At 41.1% G+C, this 22,467-nt stretch overlaps 1 protein-coding gene and 1 long non-coding RNA gene across 2 annotated transcripts in view; one reads left to right on the plus strand and one right to left on the minus strand.

Annotated features, from left to right (window-relative positions):
* Positions 1-6,143: 6,143 nt before the first annotated feature.
* On the plus strand, positions 6,144-7,355 carry LOC110295392 (PC-esterase domain-containing protein 1B-like). Its single transcript, XM_021163909.1, has one exon. The coding sequence runs from the start codon at positions 6,144-6,146 to the stop codon at positions 7,353-7,355; it is 1,212 nt and encodes a 403-aa protein (XP_021019568.1).
* A 766-nt stretch (positions 7,356-8,121) lies between these two features.
* Positions 8,122-22,467, minus strand: part of LOC110304963 — a 69,088-nt gene continuing 54,742 nt past the window's right edge. Inside the window, exons 2-3 of the long non-coding RNA XR_002379122.1 lie at positions 16,710-16,775; positions 8,122-8,350 (exon numbers count right to left, since the gene is read on the minus strand). This is a non-coding gene — a long non-coding RNA (uncharacterized LOC110304963). The remainder of the gene's footprint in view (positions 8,351-16,709; positions 16,776-22,467) is intronic.

The raw sequence follows: 22,467 nt of genomic DNA on the forward strand, positions 1-22,467 counted from the left end.
AGACAGAAAACCCAGAGCTGCAGTGCTACCTACAGCCTATAGGCACATCAGTCGTGCCTGGTAACCAGCAAGAGGACAGGGAGATATCCCTGGAGTTCCTACAATTACATGCCATTGCTCAGTAAGGTTGGCCTTAGCCTCACCTGTACCTACAGAGCCATAGCATCGGCAGCTTGGGCTGCTTGGCATGCTGTGGGCAAGGGCTGCAAGGCATCGGTTCAGCCCAGTTGTGCTACTGAGCCAAGGCATACAGTGGCCAGCATTGAGGACACGGTAACATGCCATGGCCTGGAGCTCCAGAGGAAATATGCCATATCAGAATAGGAGTGATCCAAGGCTCACTAGCTAGTACCTAGCATGGATGCACTGTAGCTTCCACCTATGATGCTTGCCGTACTGGGAGTTAGAAAGTGCATGGCAGCCGTGCTGCTCGCAGACTATAAGCACAAAGGTCAAGCCTGGTGAGCCTCAGGGTGGCAGATATCATCGAGGACAAGGAGGTATGTAGCAGCCAGGAGCTACCCAACCTGTCCCTGGATGACCTGCCTAGCTGCCACATCACCCTGACTCTTTGATATTTAAGACAAGTCTTGGCAGTGGTCCAGTATTTATGGTGCTTTGGAAATTAGAAACGTTATTGGTCAATAACTCATGCTGGAGATTTGAACGCCACCACAACAAATGAATATTCAGTGGAGAGGTGAGAAAGAGGAATAGAGCAGTGAAAGAGGCAGAAGCAGAGACACACGGTGGACAGTGATATGTGTGAGGGAACCCTGGGGTGGATAAGGGAATGTGTCCTTGCAGGGTAGGGCTAACTGAAGGGTGTGCAAGCACTCTAGAGCTCAAACTCTGACTCAGCCTCAGAACATGATACCCAGCTGCACCTTCACCCTGGTTCTGAGCAACAGCAGGAGATCCAAGATGAAGATCGGCATTTCTGGATTAGACCTCCTCTAAAGACCTCTATGGTACATACTGCCCCTGGAGGCCACTCTGGTATCTGTAGTTCTCTGCCCCAGACCATGTTGAAGCCCTGGCCTGATTCATATGGATTTCCAACAGGAACCCTATTGATGTCATTGTCCTGAGTTATCACTCAGAGCTCAGACTCTGCACATGTCCATAGTCTGTGCTGCAGCCTGACACATGTTGATGTCTGTGGCCTGGATGATCACCTGAGACCACGCTGATGTCCCTGGCCTGTGCTGCTGCCAAAGGCTATGATGGTGCCCATACCCACTATAGCAGGAGAGGGCTGTGTTCATGTCCATGGTCTGCAGTGCCACTGGAGATTATGGCATGTATTGGTATGAGAGACAGTGTGGATGTCTGTGATCCACACCACGTGTAAGTCCAGGATCTATGCTCCCACTGACTGTAGAGGACAAGGTAGCTGCTTTTGACATGGTATTGATGACGGCATGCTCACAGTTGAGAAAAAGGGACATAGAAGGCTTCTGTGACAGCACCTTCCCCCACCTTAATCCCGCAAAACCCTAACAACCTAAACAGAAAGCCACCAAAGAGAACTCTTAAAAAATTGTGATAGGGATGCTGAAGGGATGCTCTCTACAAGTGATGGCTTCTGACAGGGGTGTGGGTAGGGAGGACTCTGGTTTTCCTTTAGGGGCAGGTCCCTGGAAATTTGACATTATAATGCGCCAGTGTCTAATTGGACTCTTTTTTTTCTTCTTTGAAATATGTCATCTTTTAGAGGGGGAGGTCTCAAGGGTTGGAGGCTGGACCTAGGAGGACTGGAAAGTAAGCATGTTCAGGATTCATGATGTGAAATTCCCAAATAATCGATACAAATATTAAAAACAAAAAAACAAACAAACAAAAAAAAACAAACAAACTCAGTCCTTTAGGGAGAGATCACAAGCATTCACATGATTCCCACACAGAGTAGTTCTTGCTCTGGCATGGTGACACACTTCTGAATTAGCTACCATTGCGCTCATGGAATATGTAGCCATGTCCTAATACACAATCATGTCCATGCCTTGGTATTGTAAATAACTGAAGAGATTTTAAGGCTAATATAAAGAAAACACAAAGAGACCAGTACTATCCAAATAACATTAAAGTGAGCCACATCAGAGAAAAATGGCGATGGTCCTATCATATCTTAAGATATAAAACAGGGATTAAAAAAATTAAGAGACTTTTAACAGTCCAATTTCCTTCCCCCTTTATCCCTTTCTCTCTTCCTTTCCTTCTTTCCATCTCTTGCTTCTTCCTTCTTTCCTTCCTTCCTTTCTTCTTTAAGACAGTACCACAAGTGCACATTCTAGGAGTACAGGCAGGATCAGCTGATGCTGCTGTTTCCTGAGGACGGAACAGACCTACTTCCCAGTGCTGACACATGGATGAGTATAAGAGCACAGACTACAAACTTGAAGGCTCCTGTGGATGCTAAGAAATGCTTGCTGACAGGAGCCTGATATAGCTGAGAGGCCCAGCCAGAGCCTTACAAATATAGTGTCAGATGCTCACAGAAAACCATTGCACTTAGTGCAGGGTCCCAAACGGAGGAGTTAGAGGAAGGACTGAAGGAGTTGAAGGGGGTTTGCAGCCCTATAGGAAGAACAACAATATCAACCAACTAGAACCCCCAGGGCTCCCATGGTACGAAGGAGTACACATGGTTCCAGCTGCATATGTAGCTGAGGATGGCCTTGTCATGCATCAGTGGGAGGAGAGGCCCTTGGTCCTATGAAGGCACAACAGATGCTCCAGTGTAGGGGAATCGAAGGCGGAAGGTGGGAGGCAGGAGTGGGTGAGTGGGTGGAGGAACACCCTCATAGAAGCAGGGGTGTGGGGGATGGAATGGGGGTTTCTGGGAGGCAGAGAAACCAGGTAAGGGGATAACACTTGAAATGTAAATAAATTAAAAAATAAATTTCTTACTGTGAGAAATAATAATAATTAAAAAAACACCACAGCCTGGATACTGATATAGCAGAAGGATTACTCAGGCAATATAAGCAGTAGATGGGTATTTGGGCAGCTTTTAATGATCTCCTCCAATAATGAATTTCCACGGGTTACTGTTTCATCACCCAAGCATTTATTGACTTATTGGCTACATAGTCAACATCATTTCAAAAGCTGAGGAAATGAATAAATGGAAGCAAGTCTTTTTCTCATAGGGTTTAAATCTGATAGAATAAGAAAATGATAATATAATAATAAAACAATAAAATGTACTGTGTCAGTGAAGGTTGCAAAGAAAAATAAAGCAGGGTGTAGAAACGGCTGGCAAGAGGGGAAGAGAGCAGGGATAGGAAAGTCAGCAGAGGCCTCTCTGGCTAATGAGCACACACCTCCATTAACGGCAGCTACATCCTCTGTGTACCTTCTTAGGGTGCTTACCTTTCTTTCACACATTTCTTACCATCTACACAGTTAACTCTTAACTCCTACAACCAGAATGATTTTCTAAACTCAAGGAGAGGTTAACAGTGAAACTATTACAGTAAAATTTAAAATCTGACTTGTCTAAAATCTAGCACTCTTGGCTTAGAACTTTCCGTGGGAATGGCTAGATACCTGTATCTGTACAATTCCTTCTCCCAAGTCAAAACTTTTTAATAATTTGTTGTTGTGGTTCTGTTTTTATAGCCTTAGGTTATTTATTTCAGTAGAGTGGACAGTTATTCATCTCCATCTGTTCATCTCAAGGAAGCTTTATGTCACCAACTAGATATGTCACCCACTTCATTTAATGATGAAAAAAAATGGAATGTTTATATTTAATTTAAAATTCACATTTTATGGCATGGGAATCAAAATACATTGATATTAACATGTGACCAAGTCTGCTTTTTAGGGGAAAAAAAAAGTAAGCATTGTTATAGCAGTCTCTTCAAAGCTAAGAGGAAGAAAAAAACAAATGAAGTACAGATCCAAATTATACTTAATTTTTATGCTTAAATGTGTGTGCTTAACCAAAGTGCAAAGTGCTATCTGGAGGATCATTTTAAAAGATTATTAGAATAAGAAACAATTTTCTATGTTATACAAAAATGTCAAAAGGATATTGTTTTAACTTTCTACTCACAGATCCATAAAGCTATACATTAATATATGTATTGTTCCTGCTTACATTAATATCAGAGACAGATTTTTTTAAAAGAAAAACTGTGGTGCTAAAAATTATAAGGATATTTTGGTGAGTTTTGAGAAAACATTAGAAGAGGAAGGACGATTGGATCACAGAGAAAACAGAGTATGATAAGTATAGCTCAAAGTATTCTCAGAATGTGTGAGGAAATCCAGGGGAGCCTCAGAGGTGGCGTCTGCCAAAAGCAACATGGCAACTACGCAAAACCATTAGGGGATTTTTTTTTCCCAACAATTTTACTTCTGTCCTTCATGACCAGGGAGAAAACAACTGATTTCAGAGCTTTGACTTTTGACTTCAAAACCAAACCTAATGGTTATCCACATACCAGGTTTGTGCCTTAAGTCTCTGGTTTCTCCCGGCTCCCAAACAAAACACTATCCCACTGCTTTCCCAAACACCAGTTAAAAGGTCTAAGATAACCCAGAGACAGGAATTTTAAAGCAAATACCATGGGGCTTAACAGCATCCAGGAGGGTACCACATAGGATAAAGTCAGTCTCTCTCTCTCTCTCTCTCTCTCTCTCTCTCTCTCTCTCTCTCTCTCTCTCTCTCCAACTCAGAACTACTTGAGTATATGAAATATTTGGGGTTTCACATATTCAGGCTATGCAAATGACAAACCAGGAAGACATTAAAACTGTTATTTACATCAATGAGGATGAGTTTGGTCCACTCCAGAAAAGGATTTGAGCTGTTTGTTTTCCTTTCTCTTTTGATGCTAAGTTTCCCTGTATGCTAAATAGCCCAGGCTGCCCCCAAATTCACTATTCCCTTGTCTCTTCCTCCTGAATGTTGGGTCTAACATACATGAGCCACACCAGAAAAGCAAGGAATCTCTTAAGGCATTAGCTGTACAAACACCCTACAACCTAACAACGACAATATTAGGCTTATTTCAAATTAAGGAAAAAAAAAATTCAGAACTACACAAAACTTATACAGAGGTACTCAGCAGTGACCTTTGTAACAACCAAAACCAGCAAATAACCTCACCATCTGTTTAATGGATGACTTCTGGGAGCAAAACAGAAACAGAACAAAGCACTGGCATTCCCCTCTCCAGGGAGGGGACTTCTTTACGAAGTTGACAAATCCTGAGGACAATGTGGGAGGTGTGGGCAGAGAACAATTTCCCAAGGTCACATACTGTAAAATTCCACTTACATTGAATTCCTGAAGTAGCGACTTGTGTAAATGGAGATTAGCTTAAGTTATTCCCTGGAGTTAGGGAATGGGGCAGGCAGTAAAGGAGATAGAAGTCGGATGGAAGCACAATCATTGTCTGTTACCGTGAGATGAGGATACCGCCAGTATGCCTTGGTACAAAACTAAGATTTCATGTTTGGGGGGTGGGGGTGGAAAGCTGGTAAAATGTTCATGTGGATTCTCTATATCATTTCTTACCATGCACCGTATGTTCTGCCAATCATGGCTTGCACTGCCATCTTGACAGAAGTGTCAGGTTGGGTTCTACGCTCCAGAAAGGCATTTTCCGCCTTCCCGCCAACGGAATCGACTCGTAAAGAAAGAAAAAAAAAAAAAAACAAAAAAACAAACAAAAAAAATTCCTCCACTAAAACGAGGATTGCGGTAAAGAAAACAGAAAGAAAGGGAAGCCTGAGGGCAATCCAACTGGATCTGTGGATATTAGTGAAAGATGGTAGCAAGGAAGACCTGGGCCTGGCAGAGAGCCTGGCGGAGGCTGACTGCCCATGCGCCGCCGCTGAGGAGAGCATCTGCTTCCCCCCAGGCTGGGGGCCACCACGGGCTTCCTGCGAGTTGCTCCACCTCTCCTCCGCCAGGTGGAGCCTGAACTCACGCAACCATTTTGCAAGGTTCAGAGGTCACGCTGTGGGGGCTGAGGCAAACCGGATGAGGCGGCTTTTGGCCACAGAAGCTTGCTGCTGTCTGTCTGTCGCCTCCCAGCCCAAACGCTGCAGCCAGCTCCTCGCTGTGAGGCTGTCCGCTTCCCGCGGGGCTTCCCTCCAAGCCTCCCCAGAAGGAAGCCATCATGCCCCATCTCCGAGCTCACGAAGTCCAGCAGCTGTTGCACAACAAGTTCATCGTTGTCCTGGGGGACTCGATCCAGAGAGCCGTCTACAAGGACTTGGTGCTCCTGCTCCAGAAGGACTGCCTGCTGTCTTCCAGTCAGCTGAAGAGCAAGGGCGAGCTGAGCTTCGAACACGACGTACTGCTGGAGGGCGGCAGATGGGGACGCATGCACAATGGCGCCCACTACCGCGAGGTGCGCCAGTTCTGCTCCGGGCGCCACTTGGTACGCTTCTATTTCCTCACTCGTGCCTACTCGCCATATGTTGAGGACATCCTGCAGCAGCTGCGATGGGGCGAGTATGCCCCGGACTTGGTGATCATGAACTCGTGCCTCTGGGACCTGTCCAGGTACAGAAGCAATTTCCTCAGAAACTACCGAGAGGACTTGGAGAGGCTTTTCCAACACCTGGATCAGGTGCTGCCCACCCACTGCCTCATGGTATGGAGTACCACCATGCCTGTGGCCGAGGTCGTGTCCGGGGGCTTCATCCTGCCGGATGCCCCAGGGTGCCCCTCACGCCTGCGTGAAGATGTGATGGAGGCCAATTTTTACAGCGCCAGGGAGGCAGCGAGGCGTGGCTTCGATGTGCTGGATCTCCACTTCTACTTCCGCCATGCAGGGCAGCATCGGCTGAGCGATGGCGTGCACTGGGATGAGCGAGCGCACCGCTACCTCTCGCAGCTCCTGCTGGCCCATGTGGCAGACGCCTGGGGTGTGATCCTCCCAGCCCACAACCCCGTGGGAAGGTGGATCAGGGATGGTCCTGTAGGAAGACAGCCAGACCCGGCAGACCGAAGGCATCCTCGAGACCACCACCGCCACCGTGAGCAGCGCGAACCTCCTGGGGCCAGGCATTCTCCTGCTCGCAGGTACCACCATCACCACAGCCCTCAGAGATCTTCTTCCCACCCTCGAAGCCAGTCCAGCCGCAGAGAGGACCGTATTCCCTCATCTCCATCTTCCCACCAGCAGCCGTTCCACAGAGATTCCCCGAGGCGCAGGCATGGATACTCCAGGGAAACCAACTCTACTGATCGTGAGCATAGACCCGGCCCCATCCGCAGAATCTATTCCCCCGATGAAACCAGGGAGTCTTCCCCTTACCCTAGCCGGCACCACAGTGAGCCACACAGATCTCATAGAAGGCACAGCCATCATCGGCACACCTAAGCATATAAAGAGGCAAGGGGCCTTAAAGCCACTTGACTCAGTAGCATGACCTTCAGTAACCCTATTTGAAAGCAATTTTGTTTTCTTAGCCATTTCTTGGGGAGAAAGCCCAGATCTGGATTTCTTCACCCCATGCACTTATATGCCTGTTGGCATTTGTTTGGAAATAATCCCCATGAAAAAGCACTCCTGTCGTTAGAAAGAGAGAGGCCTAGAAATGAGTTAAATCTAAAAGCACTAATCTCTGTTGACATTTTTTTCCTCAAGCAAAAGTAAAAAAAAAAAAAACAATGTCAATTCAGAACTTTATTGATTTCATCTTGGCCATTGGTTTCTGCGTGTGTTAGTAGAACTTAATCTCCAAGTATTCATGGTAAGTTGGATTGGAGATCCTGTAGCTGTATTTGTCAGTTTGAAAATAGTACAGGGCTTTAAAAAGTATAACCACTAGAGATCTGTTTGCTGGAAGAGCATAGTGTCCTCTTTTAAGTTCATCAAGTGCCTACTATCCCTGCTCTTGTCATTCTATTTTTCAGGAGTTTTACACATTCATATGCATATATTTTGGCTTCCTTCATTCCCCATTACACACTCTCACTCTGCCCCCACTGAACTCCTTTTTTCACATATACATTGATGGTTTGTTTCTTTTCTTTTTTCTTTCTTTTTTTTTTTTTTTTTTTTTGTAATCCACTAAGTTGAATTCAGGTTGCTTGCATGAGCCTGGAGGAGGTGTTCTTGAACCGTTTGGGGGGGTCTCAGTAAAATTGCATGGAAAATGCAGAGAGGTGTCTGGAGTCTCTCTGAATCCTCCTAGGCAGAGCCCCGGCGCCCCCCATTATCATCATCATCTACCATCACACAGCCATGTATTACGGTTGATGAACTTAGGATGGTAGATCAGTATCGCTCCACTCATTGTGTGTTTTCATGCGTGTTCCTGGTCTTTCAGCATGAGCATCCTTTAAGTTTGGGCAACCATTTCATGATAATCACTGTATTTAAAAAAAAAAAAAGTCATTTTACTCCATCTGTTCACCTCTACCTCCTCCAAATCTCTGGAAACCAAAGGTCCATAAATTTCCCCATACCGATGTACATAGAATGTTACATACATTTATACCTTTTATAGTATGTGACCTCTCTGTTTGGCATATTGTACATGTATATGTTTCCTTTATGTCTTCTCATGGCTTAAGAACTCCTTTATTTTTAGCCTGGATAACATTGCACCATCATAAGGTTCCACTGTATGTTTTCCCCTTTCCCTTATTGTAGAAAATCCTGGTTACTTCCCAGTCAGGGAAATTATTAATAAAATCGTTATAAATATCTATATGCAAGCGTGTGGGGTTTTGTGGGCCATGAAGTTTCAGCTCATCTGAGTCGGTGTTGAGGACACTGCTGCTGAATTGTGTCATGATGACTGTGTTAGGTGTTGTAAGAGACTGCCTGGCTGAGCGCATAGCTTAGCCATAGGAAACAAACCTGGAATGCATGAGACTGGAGTGTCTGTCCCCGACACTGCAAAACAAACCACAACAGAAACCTTGCAAAACTGTCTGCTAACTTTAACACACAGTTTCTCATTCCACTTAACAGTGGATCAGAGCTCCTGTTGCTCGGTATCCATTTAAGCATCTGCTTTTATTGGTGTTGGGAGAATTTTTCCAGGGGTTGAAAAATATTTGTATAGATGTGTGTCTGCTTCAGCACCATTCATAAAAAAAAAAAATATTTTCTCCATTGTATTACCTGCTCTTTTACCAAAGATAATTGGACTGTGCTTGAAGCTACTGTATCTGAACTCTCCATTTTGTTCCATTAACCTCCTTCGTTCTTTCATATGGCTCACACTGCCTTGGTGGGCTGTGACGTTATTCTAATTCTAGAAGGCAAGAGCTATCAGGTTCTATCTTATATAGTTCCTCCATATTGTGTGGGTTACCCTGGGTCTTTAACTGCTCTGTATAAAATGTAAGACTTAAGTCTTAAGGATTATAGTGATAGCTATGTCTGTAAAATGCTTGAGGGCCTATGTTTGATCCCAAGACCCATGTTTTATAAAAAGAAAAGAAAAGAAAGGAAAAGAAAAGAAAAGAAAAGAAAAGAAAAGAAAAGAAAAGAAAAGAAAAGAAAAGAAAAGAAAAGAAAAGGAAAGCCAGAAGTCATGGGACACCTTTTAACCTTGACAGGGGGGAAGCAGAAATGAGCAGAATCCTGGAACTTGCTAGCTAGCCAATAGCTCCTACTTGCTAAGTTTAATTTCCAAGCTAGTGACAACTGTCTCAAAACAAACAAACATAAAAAGTAGAAAATGCCTGAGTAGATTGAATGCTTTGAATGTTGTTCTCTCGATTACAGGGAATGTAATCGAGAGGTGAGCGGGGACAGGAGGGGAGAGAATTTGCCTTAAGACTTGCTCTTCATGCAGTGGGATGCATTGAATCTATAGTTCAATGTAGAATATGTTGACAATATGGAATGCCTTTACTCATGAACATAGACTTGATCAATTTAGTTCTTTGATTGGGGGTGGAGGGTCCTCATATATGCTTTAATGATATTTTGTTCAATTTGTGTCTCAGCACTTCCTTTAGGGGAATGCTAACGTAAGTGGTGGCATATTTAGAAATCCAGCAGTACTCTAATTGTTGAGTGCTGATATAAAATAAGGCAAGGGAGCCAGGGAACTGGCTCGGGAGGGAAAAGATGCTTCTTAGGCAAAGCCTCAGACTTTGATCCCTAGAAGCCACAAGGTGGAAAGAGAAAACCAGTTCCAGAAAGTTGTCCCTGTTGAGGCACTGCGGCTGGGACACGTGGGTCCCCCTGCTGGGACAGGGGCATACCTGCCTGAGAGGATAGAGCTATCTCCCTCCCTTCCTCCCTCCCACCTCTCCCACCTCCTCATACAAATAAATAGGGGAGGGGGAACAAAGGGCATTTGTGTCCTCCAGTTTTGCTCCAATCATTTTTGCTCCAATTATTTACCAGTCTCAAAATATTCCTGATTGACTCATTTGGATTTTATACTTGCTATTCTGTTTTCTCTGAGTCAGGAGACTTTAACCATTTCATAGCTGTGTACCTGTTTGTTTTATTTTATCTTGTTTTTTAATAAAGTGACCAGAATATCCAATATGTCCTCACAAGAGCATAGTGAAAGAATACAAATGCCTTCCTCATCTTAGAAAGATGCTAACTGTAAGGTTTGGAACCATTTTCTTTTCTTTTTTTTCCAGACTGAGGTAGCACCTCCCCATTTCTGATTTCCTTTATTTTGAGTGGGTGTTGAATTTTCTAAATTTCTGATTCTGAAACTATTATCAGTTGGCTTGTTTTTAGCTTGTGATAGGCTCAACTAATTGAATTTTGAATGTTGAATCCACCTTATAAAAGTGTAGTAAGTCCCAGTTTATCATAGTATAAAACTACTTTTAGACATTTTCGGATCTGACTTTTTTACCTCTTTCATTTTGTGAGATATTTTTCTATGTAGTTTGTTTCATGTAACTCCTCATGTGTTTTTGTGTTAGAGTGGCATTGGCTTCATAGAATTTGTGAAGATACAAATTCCTTCTGCTTGTGTCTTCCTCAGGGGACCATGGAGAAATAATACAAGTTTCTGCTTAAATGTTTAACGGACTTCATCCGCAGACCATCTGGCCTTGATAGCTTCTGCTTTAGAAACTTTTGCTTGATTAGTTCTTTTTCTCTTTCTTTTCCTTTTTCCTTTTCCTTTTCCTTTTCCTTTTCCTTTTCCTTTTTTTCCTTTTCCTTTTCCCTTTCCCTTTCCCTTTCCCTTTCCCTTTCCCTTTCCCTTTCCTTTCCTTTCCTTTCCTTTCCTTTCTTTTCTTTTCTTTTCTTTTCTTTTCTTTTCTTTTCTTTTCTTTTCTTTTCCTTTCTCTTTTCTTTGCTTTCTTTTTGTTTGTTTTTAGTTTGCTGCTGAGAACTGAATATGAGGCTTCTCAGATATTAAACACATGCTTTATCACTGATCTCTACACCCATCGTTTTATTGATAATTCTCTCATTTTTCCTAAGGCATCCTGGCATCCTAGCTAGATATTGAGTCAAGGATTCACACAATTTTTGGTGTGTTTGATTTTCTTCTTGCTATGTTCCTGTTACCAAGTCCTTTCTTCCTACTTTCTTATTGTTTCTTTCATCCATTAGATTTACTTCCTTTCGCATTCTTCATAGGTGAAGGTTTGGAGTATTGAGTTCACCTCTCTGTTCTTTCCAATTACATACACCAGTGCTGGATATTTCTCTCAAGAGATGGCTTTTGTTGCGTCACACAGAGTTAGGTGAGTTGCATTTTCAGTTTGACGTAACGTGTCTCTATTTTATTTGCATGGGAGCCATAGTAAACATGCATGGCTCACAAAAACAATGTTTACTCTCTGAGTATTTGGGGGATTTTTTTCCCCATCTTTCTCTGTAACTGATTTCTGTTTTAATTTCACTGTGTGCCAACAGCAAACACTTCATGGTTTCTGCTCTTTTTAAGTGTGTCTAGGTCTATTTTATGAACGTAGAATGGGAACTCTCTTGGCAAATATTTCATATGAACTGGTGAAGTGTGTATTCTACTCTTAATTAGACAGCATATTCCAATAGAGACATTGATATGCAGCTGATTGATAGTGTTTTTGACCTAACTATCTCCTTCCCAATTTTTCTGAGTATCTCTGTCACTTATAAAAGGTATTGAGGCTCAAATGGTGGGTTCAAATGTTTCTCTTTAAACCACTACCATGGTTTGCCTCCTGTATTTCAATGCTCAGGCTTTAGGTTGAGAACACACTAGGGATTGAATATCTCCTTAAACAATTGATGCCTCTATCACAATGTAATGCTCCTCTCTGGGCTGATAATATACATTGCTTTGAAGTTTGGTCTGGTTGAAATTAATATAGCAAATTCAGCTTTCTTTTGATTTATCTTTCTGTCTTTACATTTAATCTATATGCCTTTAAACTTACAATATGTTTCCTGTACAGTAGATTATTTTATCTTGTGATTCATTCTGACAATGTGTTTTAGGCGGTATATTTATACCAATGATATTTAAAGTGATTATTGATACTGTTAGATTAATATCTACTATAATTGCTGTTAGTCTTTACTTTTTGCCTTTTCTTTCTTGTTTTTTTTTTCCTTCCACTCTTCTCTGCCTCTTGTAGCTTTAGTTATTTTTATTATGTTGCTGTGTATGTGTGTGTGTGTGAAAGAGAGAGAGATGGAGTGGGCAGAAAGAGAGAGACAGAGAGACAGAGAGAGGGGTACCACAGAACACATTTAGTGGTCAGGAAACACACCGAGAAAGTCTGCTTTGTCTTTGCCTATGTAAGCTTCAGTGATAGACTGTGGGTTGTTAGACTTGGCTATAAGTACCTTTCCCCTCTGAGCCATCTTCCCAGGCTGTCCTGTGGCTTCTAGTTGAGCATTTTGTGACTTTGATTTCTTTTTCTATGTCAACAAAACAATCCTTCTTATTCCTTTACCATTTATTTTTTCATTGTTCCCCTGAAGTTTCGTCATACTAATGACTAATACAGTTCTATCATACAATATCACCATAGTCCTTCCCAATTGGTTCAAGAGTGTCCATAAGTTAGTCATCAAATAAAACATGGTTTCTATTACTGTTTTGAACAAACAATTAGGTGTTCAGGTAGGAGTTAAAAATAAAATGTTTACTTCATGTGTCTCTTCCCTATGTATTCTTTTATTTTTCTTTTTTTACGTATGAGAACCATCTTTTTAGAAACATTTTTAGCAAGAAGGTTTTACTAGCAACAAAACTCTAAGTTTTTACTAGAAGAATTCGTTCTCTTTCCCGCTGAATGGTATGTTAAGTGGATAAAAAAGAAATCCAGCATATGTTCCCTGTTTGATCAACAATTAATTACTTTATCTCATTCTGTTGCTCACGTGATTTCTGAGGAGAAGTCGGTATGTTTCCTCGCTTTTCATCTTGGTAAGCTAGCATATTTCCCTCCTCTAACTTGATATTTCTCTCTTCATCTCTGATTTATCGCAAATTAAATGTAATATGGCTGTACATAGAATGATTTATGCTATCACTTACTGTTTTCTGAGATTCATATACCTTTAGTATAGTATATGATATTAATGAGGTAAATTCTCAGTTTACTTCTAATTTCTGCTCTCTTCCCTCTCCTTTCATGGCATTCTTATTAAGCTTGTGCTATACTCATTTTGTTGTTGTTCCTCTTTACATTATAATTCATAACCCTAGCAAAATAACAGTTACAAGGTAGCATCAAAAATAATTGTATTGTTGGGTGGTGACCACAACATGAGGAACTGTATTGAAGGGTCACAGCATTGGGAAGGTTGAGAACCACTGTACTAGGCTGTGATAATCATAAGGACTTCAAACTGTGTTTCCAACTTAGGGCTGATGGCTACAGGGGCCATATACTTACATACATACATACATACATACATACATATATGCATATATATATGTGTCTATATTCATACATATATGTATACATATATAATTTCCTCATTTTTTGTCTACTGTAAAGAATTATTACTGTGGGGGACATTATGTATGTGTCTGTAGCACACACATTGGGTCAATGACAGGTTATGGTTTATGCTCTTTCTTTCCACCTTTACAAGGTCAAGGGCCTTAGTTTGACAAGCTTGCCCACTGGTTTCTTTTTTTTTTTCTTTTTTCTTTTTTTTTTTTTCTGAGACAGGGTTTCTCTGTGTAGTCCAGGCTGGCCTCGAACTCAGAAATCTGCCTGCCTCTGCCTCCCAAGGGCTGGGATTAAAGGCGTGCGCCACCACACCCAGCTGCCCACTGTTTTTTTGTTTTTTCCAATTTTTTATTGGTATTACTTCATTACATTTCAAATGCTATCCCGAAAGTCCCCTATACCCTCCTTTTTAACATTTAGGGTTTTTTTTTTTTCGGATTTTAGGTTTTTTTTTTTTAAGTGTTTTTTAAGGGTTTTAGGTTTTCTTTAGGGTTTTAGTGTCTTTGGGTTATTTTAGCGTATTTTAAGGGTTTTTTTCTTTTTAGGGTTTCAGTGGATTTCTTTTTAGCATTTTGGTTTTTTTGTTTTTTGGGGTTTTTTTTTAGGGTTTTGGGGTGTTTTAAGGTTTCCTACCATATCTGTGTTTGTCTGGTGCTTGCTGTGTCTTTCCAAACTGTAGTTTTGTTTGCTGGCTTTTAGAATAACTTCAACTGCTGTGGTGAAAGTGGAACATGGCCTACTAGTTAAAGAAACTATGGTAAATAGACTGCTACTAATAAGTTGCCAAGGTACAGTGGGAGAAGGTGCATAGCGTCTTCTGGTTCTATTTGTAAGTCGCTGGCTGTGCTACTAGGCCAGCTGTTCTCATCCTGTGGATCAAAACCCCGTTACAGGTTGAATAACTAGCCCTTTCATAGGGTTGCATATCAGATATCCTGCATACCAGATATTTATATTATTATTCATAACAATAGCAAAATTCCAGTTATGAAGTAAAAATGAAAATTATTTTATGGTTAGGGATTACCACAACATGAGGAACTGTATTAAAGGGTCGCAGCAATGGGAAGGATGAGAACTACTGTACCAAGCTATGATCTTCATAAGGTCTTCAAATTGTGTTTCCAATTTAGGAGGGGCTTGATGGCTATAGGGGCCCTGGGTCAGCAGTTCCTGTTTGCAAGTTCAGTTGGACTTTTATAAATGAGGCACTTGTGAAAGAGATTGTTTTTTAGGGCAGGTGTTTGAAGAGCTTGGTAAATTTCAAAATGGCCATACTTGGCTCTTCCTGACAGAGGCCTAAGGGGCTATTCTCTCATCTTTATTTTGACAACCTGGTAAGTCTCCTGGAAGTAAAGCTTAAACTCACAGGATCTCTCTACCACTGAGGGAGTTCCCTGAAGGTTTCAGCATTCAAATTTGTATGTAGTGAGCCTCTAGCAATTAGTCAATTAGAATTTAGTGTTTCTTCTCTGGCTCTCGTTCCCGCAAAGATTTCCCCTCAACTAAGGAAATAATAAATCAAAGAATGGGTTCGCAGCAGGTTTCCCTCAGCCCTTCTCTGCATCCTTTCCCTGGCATAGGCAGAGCAAAGCCTTGAGCTAGAAAGCCATGTGAACCAGACTAAGAAAGGAAAGCAAGACGAAGCAAATGTACTCACATCCAACCCATCCAACCGCAGTATTGTGAGCTGGACATTGAAGGCAAGGTATCCATGACTTTCCTTCAATAATCAGGCCCATGGAACTTCAGTAATTAAAATAGGTATTAGTCAGTTATAGGGAGCATGTTCGGGGACTGGGGTACTCTCTGAAAATAAATATGTGCTGTTTTTATTTTATTTTGAATTTCCCTCTGAGCCCAACTTGACATTGAGTCTCCTTGTGTATGACTTGTCATAACTGTCCATTGCAGGCTCCTTTAGAAAAAGGCTCCTTTCCTAGGACCTTCCTAGACTCTTCTCATATTTTCATAGGCCGTAAGCCTATTAATGCATACACATGGCAGGAGCCAAGTCTCATCTTAGTGCATCATATGTCAAAAAACACCCATCCATCTCTCACATACAGAGAAAAGACGACAGCGCTACCACCTCTTTGCTGGTGTTTTGTGCATATTGCTTAATTTCACTGCTTCTGTCAAGCCATTCTTTATCAGAGAGTCTAACAGCCTTTGAGTGCATGGTGCTCTATCACTTATGTAAGGCTTGTATTGATCTTTCTGGTGTGTACTCTAAAGTGCCTGGCATCGAAAGCCAGCAAGGCAGCCGGGTTGAGCAGTATGGGCCATTTACAAACTTCAGGATGAGATGCCGCAGGATGCCAGGGAAAATGTTTTTGTTTTTCCAGAGGGAACCATAGTTCATGAAATGTGGTTAACGTACCATATTTTTGTATAGCCTTAAAATCATTTTATAACCACACTGAGTGCCTCTAAACATTAAATATATTTTATAAGTAGTTGGTTAACTAGCAGTTGTAAGCTTTAAATAGTAAATAAAATGGAAAGGCACTAAATAGTGACTATATTTCATAGAGTAAGATGCTTTTCTAGCCACTCAATAATTCTCAATGTTAAGAAAAATTGATTTTGCAACTGCTGAGTGCCTCTAAAAATTAGCATCTTATCTTCCTAGAGGGGATGCTTTTTAGCTAGTGTCCTTTCTGTCAGCTTTTGACTTAATGGGCTGTAAGGTTCCCTCCTTGCTGAAAATTTCTGTAGGCTTTGTTGAAGTATAATTTCAGTTGGACATATAATAATTAACTGGGTAAAATATACAATAAGGTAATTGCATGTTCTGTTTCTATAGCGTAGTTACAAACAAGTAGCTTACCCATTGGCTGTTCTTAGCTCTTGCCTGTTGCCTTCTACTCTCAAGAGCAGGACTGCATAGAGTGACCTAAAGCAGGAACCAAATAGAAGAGTTATTAATTCTCAAGACCTTTAAACAGCATAGATGAACAATAGATGCAATTTGCACTTGTAAAAACCTGCTAGGAGAAAGGAATTCCCCAAGGTGGCAAGCATCACATTTTTTTTTCATGTAAAATTAAATCATCTTCCTGGTTCTTTATCAGCTCTGTCTGACCTTAAACAAATGTATTGCTGGGCCAGCAAGGTGGTTCAGTGGAAAGAGGCACTTGCCACCAAGCTTGACAAACTGAATTCAGCCCCCTGGACCTACATGGTAGACAATGTAAAAGTTGTTCTCTGACTTCCAAATATATACTATAGTATATGCCCACCTTCACACACTATATTAATTAGTTAATTAATTAGCATTTAAAAATCACATTGCAATGCAATGCAATTGTATGAGACTCCCCATACAAATATCTCACCATATCACAGAAGTTGAAAACCAAAAACGGCACTTCACAGTTATGTAGAGCTGCAGTAAAAGAAGGCTCAGCTCTTAGTTCTGTGTAAATTACAAACCAGGTGAGTGACCTTTGACAGAGACAAGTCAAAGGACTTCTCTAAATAATATATATCATTAAAATGTTATATGTAAAATTATATACACACACATCTGTGTCAATGGAACACCATTGTAACATTTATGGTTTTAGATAGATCTGGTGGCTGGATAATTGCCAACATTCCCTTGAGGTCTAATAATGTTTAAATTCCTCCTAGCCTCTTCTCCCATTCTGAGGACCAATGTGACACACTGATGTGTGGCATTTCTCCCTGTTCCACAGCAGTAAGTGGTCAGCATGTGGCAGACTGAAGGACACACAAACATCACATTTCTTGGGTACATGTACTTATATTTAGAAGTAATATAAGCCAGGTTCAATACTCTTCTCAGACACACCCTTAAAACCCCCACTGATATCAGTGAGAATCCATATGGGATCAAATGAGGACAGGTTATTGACTTAGGGCCAAATCCAGAAATGAGCTGGCACGTATTCAGCCATGATAGACTGATAGTTCCAGAAGGCTTTTGGAAGATGTAGACAAAAGGAAAACATCCCAGAAATGCTATACTCCCTGGATGGGAATAGTGCCTGAGCCACCACTGTATTCCTGGAAACTAGTCAATAATTGTTGTTCAATGAATGCTAGGTGGAGCTAAACTAAAATTCAAGCAAATGTACCTCAATAGACAGAAAAATGTCTGAAATAGAAAGTCCCAGGGGCCTTGAGACAATGCTCAATGTGAGCCCTCTCTTTGAATGTTATAAGAAAAATGGTCATGAAAATTATGTGTCCAAATTATTTTGTTTTTTTTTTCTTTTTGTTTTGTTTTTTGGTTGGGGGGTGGGATTGGATTTGATCCAAATACTACTTCTCTGGCAAGATATCAGAACAAGGTCTCACACTTCTTCACATGTACACATATCTCACAACATAGGTGAGAGAGAGAATACAGACATCAGAACCTATTGTCGTTATTTGGACAATGTCACTTTACTACTGAAGTAAATTATAGTGGTTAACATTAATAGATGGCTAACTAGGTACCAGTTACTGTTTAGGAGATCCATGTATGTTGTCGAATTTGAATCATCTGATCTTAATCCTTAGTCCTCAGGTATGCCTTATTAGGTACTCATAAGGAAGAGAATCACCACTAATTTTGAAAAACCTCCAGGATAGAATGATGGAGACTGCAGATGAAGCTATAGCAGTAATCACTGTAATTAAAGCCCATAAGAATATTCTCTCCAATTAGTTTAAAGTCCATGGGATGATAAGCCTTTAGAGATAAAGAACAATGTGGAACACAGAGGAGTCAGCAAACCAGAAGTCCACATAAATAAATAAATAAATAAATAAATAAATAAATAAATAAATAAATAAAAAGTGACTTATAAAGAAACAGTTGCCATAGCCACAGCTGGAGAAAGACTTTGCCTGCCCTCTGGTATAAACTCAGTAAATATAATCCTAGGGATTAAGGTATGTGTGCATTTCTATCTTCTTAATGCTTTAGAGAAGGAAGCGGCCAACAGTTGTATATACAACAGGAGATTTTCCACCATGCTTAACCATTGGCAAAATTGTTGATTCAAAGCTTATATAGCAGCTCTTGTTAGGAACTTTGATTCTATTTACACCCAACCCATGGTGTTCCTGAAGGCCATACCTGCTTCCTAGGTAGCTACCTTACCTAGAAGGGCACATCAACTCTTCTTTAAACTGTGGTTTGCAAAGGTTTGCAAATAATGTTCGAGACTGAAGAGATGGCTCACGATTAAGAGCACTGACCCAGGTTTAATTTCTTGTGCCCAGATGTTGGCTCACAACTACCTGTTAACACCTGTTCCAAGGGTGATCTGAAACCCTCTTTTCACCTCCATGGGACTGCACATATGTGGTGCATAAACATACATGCAAGCAAAGCACCCATATACATGAAATGAAAATATATGAATCTAACAAAAGTATCAATGAAAGGTAGGTAAAATGGGCTTTTTTTTAAGAAGCGAAGAAACACAGAAGAATAGTCATAACTTCTGAACAACAACCCCCCCCCCACACACACACACCATTGCTTTTTTTTCTACTACATATGAGACTGACCCTGGTTTTTACCCAACTCAGTATTTAGTCATCAGTATTTGCCAAAATACTATGTCAGGCACTAGGCTAGACTCAATGGACAAATCAATGAAAGAATTCTATATAACTGGGCCCAAAAGAATCTGAACTACAAGGATGGCAAGTGCTATAATGAGATGGATGGTGGGTGCCTTTGGGAACAAAGGAATTTAGTGAGATCAGATGAATGTGGAGTTACTGTAGAAATTATATTCCTCAATAAAGATCAGGACCAATATCTGCAGAAAGCTGAGGGGAGGTCCCAGGGATGCTTGCTGTCATATTCAGTCATCAGTAATGAGGTGAAGGATAGAGTTGGGGGTGTGGCAGCTGTTTATCTCAGAAGGCTCTGAGGTTTAGCTCAGCCCTTTAGGCCATAATAAGCATGTTGGGTTTTTATCTTAAGCCAGGTACCAAATACCCAGCAAATGGTATGGTACCATCTTACTTTAAATGGCCTATTCTGGCCATGGATTTAAAATGTGGAGAAGGAAGGTTAGAATTAGGAAGACAAATTAAGAGACCACTGCAAAATATCAACTTCCTTCCTAGGTTTGCGCAAAGATAATACTGGTGGAAGTTTGACTTGGAAGAAATTGAGGTTAAAGCCTCAGGCTTTGCCGATCGGCTGCATGTGGGATGGGAAGAAAAGGAAGGGCGGGGGAGAGTGGTTTATTTAGTGTTTCTCCTGAATAACTAGAGTGTTACAAACAATTATTCTATTATATTTTTAGTTTTGCTGCCACAATATAATCGGTTGCACTTTTCAGTGTGCTATGACACCAGACAGCTGTTTGGCACATGTGCAAACTCAAATGAATTGCTAATGACCCTGCCTCAAAAATCAGACGGACAAGGAGCTACAAAGAAAGATCAGGAAGTCAACCTGAGGCCTCCACATGCACATGAACAGCAGAAGCAAATACATATGGATGTGCATATACCACAAGCAAACAAAAAATCAAACCTCATACATATGTTTCCATGTAACTGTATATGGAATGGAATTCCATGTAGCTAAACTCATTTTTCTTAGCTGTCTTATGAGCACTCCTTTGTATTTATCTCACCCTCTTTCTAAGAGACATTGAAAGCATTTACTCTTAAAAGCTAAATAAAGCCAAACAGTAAGAATTATAAACAGGAGTTAGAAAAAATAAGTAGGGCAGGAGAAATGGCTCAGAGGTGGCACTGACTGCTCTTCCAGAGGTCATGAGTTCAATTCCCAGCAACCACATCGTGGCTCACAACCATCTGTAATGGGATACGATGCCCTCTTCTGGTGTGTGTGAGGACAACAACAGTATACTCATATACATTAAATAAATAAATGAATGAATGAATCTTTTAAAAAAAAAAAGAAAAAGAAGTAGAATAAAAAATATGAATTGATAGAACTAACCAAATACTTGGGAGACCTTGAAACCTGGGGTTTATTTATTAGTTTTGTTTCTAACTAAAGTAGCTTTTAAATCGCATACTTCCAGGAACATGTTCCCCCAGAAGCTCCACCTGGCTGTAATAGCTATGTCTATCCCCTTCCACAAGGTCAGCATGGGGGCAGCTTGCTCAAGGAGGATGGCACCTGCCTAAAGGTACATCAGATACACTACTCCAGAGCTGACCTGAAATGCCACCCATCCAATTTGACTCCATAAAGAACACTTAGTTATCCACTTCTTTGTCCTGGGGTAGGCCTGCCAATCTCAACGAAGCTGCTAAAACTGTATCCTGGGTAAAATGTTCTTTCCTTTATCCCCTAAGGTTCCCAATCCACAGCACTGGGATTAAACCCACACTCCTGTGTATGCTAGCCAAGTGCTCTGTAACTGAGCTCTAATGGCCCCACGTCTGCCTCATTTGATACCTGTGAAGTTGAACTTTTTCTTGAGACACGTTTTTTTTGCTGCTGAGACTCCTTCATGTCCTGTGTGATTCCCAAGATCCCAGGCAGGCAAAAGGAGTCAGCATGTGCTCTTGTCTCCCTGGTTAATGATGTATACAAGAGTCCGTTCCTTTAAACTATGGTCCTGGCTCTTGATGATTTCAAAAGTAATAAATGAGGACAAGGCTCAGCTCTCAGCAGTCCTCACTAACCTCCCTAAACATGAAAGTTCCCAGCTCTAAGCTCACTCACCTTTCCCAAAAGCTTCTCACGGAGCTCTGTGTCTCCAAGTTGAAGGAGGAGCACCATGTTGCAGTAAACCTTCATTATTTTAGTGCAAGATCTGATGGCTGAGGATACATGATACAATTCCACTTACCTTAAAAGGTCAAGAATTACATTCATAAGAATGACAGTGCTCTAGGATTGAGTTGTGAATGCCCATTTTCCCCATTTTCCTATCAGTGTGGTCTGAAAACCTAGATATGATGAAGGCATTAAAACTGCCTCAGAGAGAGTAAAATTTAATCCTTGCTGTCTGTCTGGGATGTCATGATTCCATTAATGAGTAAACCCAGTAATCTTTCTACTAAATTAGGGGGAAGCTGCATGCCCAGGTTCCTTTCAAGGAACTTAGCAGAATCAAATGGTCCAAAAGAAGTGAGACAGGTAGAAACAATAATCCTTGAAATAAATATTAGGAAATGGAAACCCAATAGTCTGCCTTTATCATTCCCACAAGTATCCAACTGAGGGTAAAAATAATAGTACACTCAAATTTTTCTCAGACTGAGCCCACACAGTGCCAAAGGGTTGCTCTGAAAGTATCCCATAGCTATCCTCAAAAAGCTATACTTTCCTTTTTTGGTAATTTGTTTTGTTTTTTGTTGTTTGTTACTTTTTGAGACAGGGTTTCTCTGTGTAGCTCTGACTGTCTTGGAACTCTCTGTGTAGACCATACTAGCATCCAATTCAGAGATCTGTCTTCCTCTGCCTTTTGAGTGCTGTGATTAAAGGCTTGTGCCACCACTGCCCAGCTATACTTCATTTTTACATACATCATTCCCTTAATAGTTTTATGGATCACTAAAAGGATTAATGGATTAGGAGAGGTCTAGCAGTACAGTGAGTCACATTAGACAGCAGTGACGTA

This window comes from Mus caroli, chromosome 1 (genome assembly GCF_900094665.2).
Source record: "Mus caroli chromosome 1, CAROLI_EIJ_v1.1, whole genome shotgun sequence".
In the NCBI taxonomy this organism is placed as follows: domain Eukaryota; kingdom Metazoa; phylum Chordata; class Mammalia; order Rodentia; family Muridae; genus Mus; species Mus caroli.

Bases quoted from the DNA above. Each gene is read 5' to 3' on its own strand.
- LOC110295392 (XM_021163909.1), top strand. From the start codon at position 6,144: ATGCCCCATCTCCGAGCTCACGAAGTCCAGCAGCTGTTGCACAACAAG.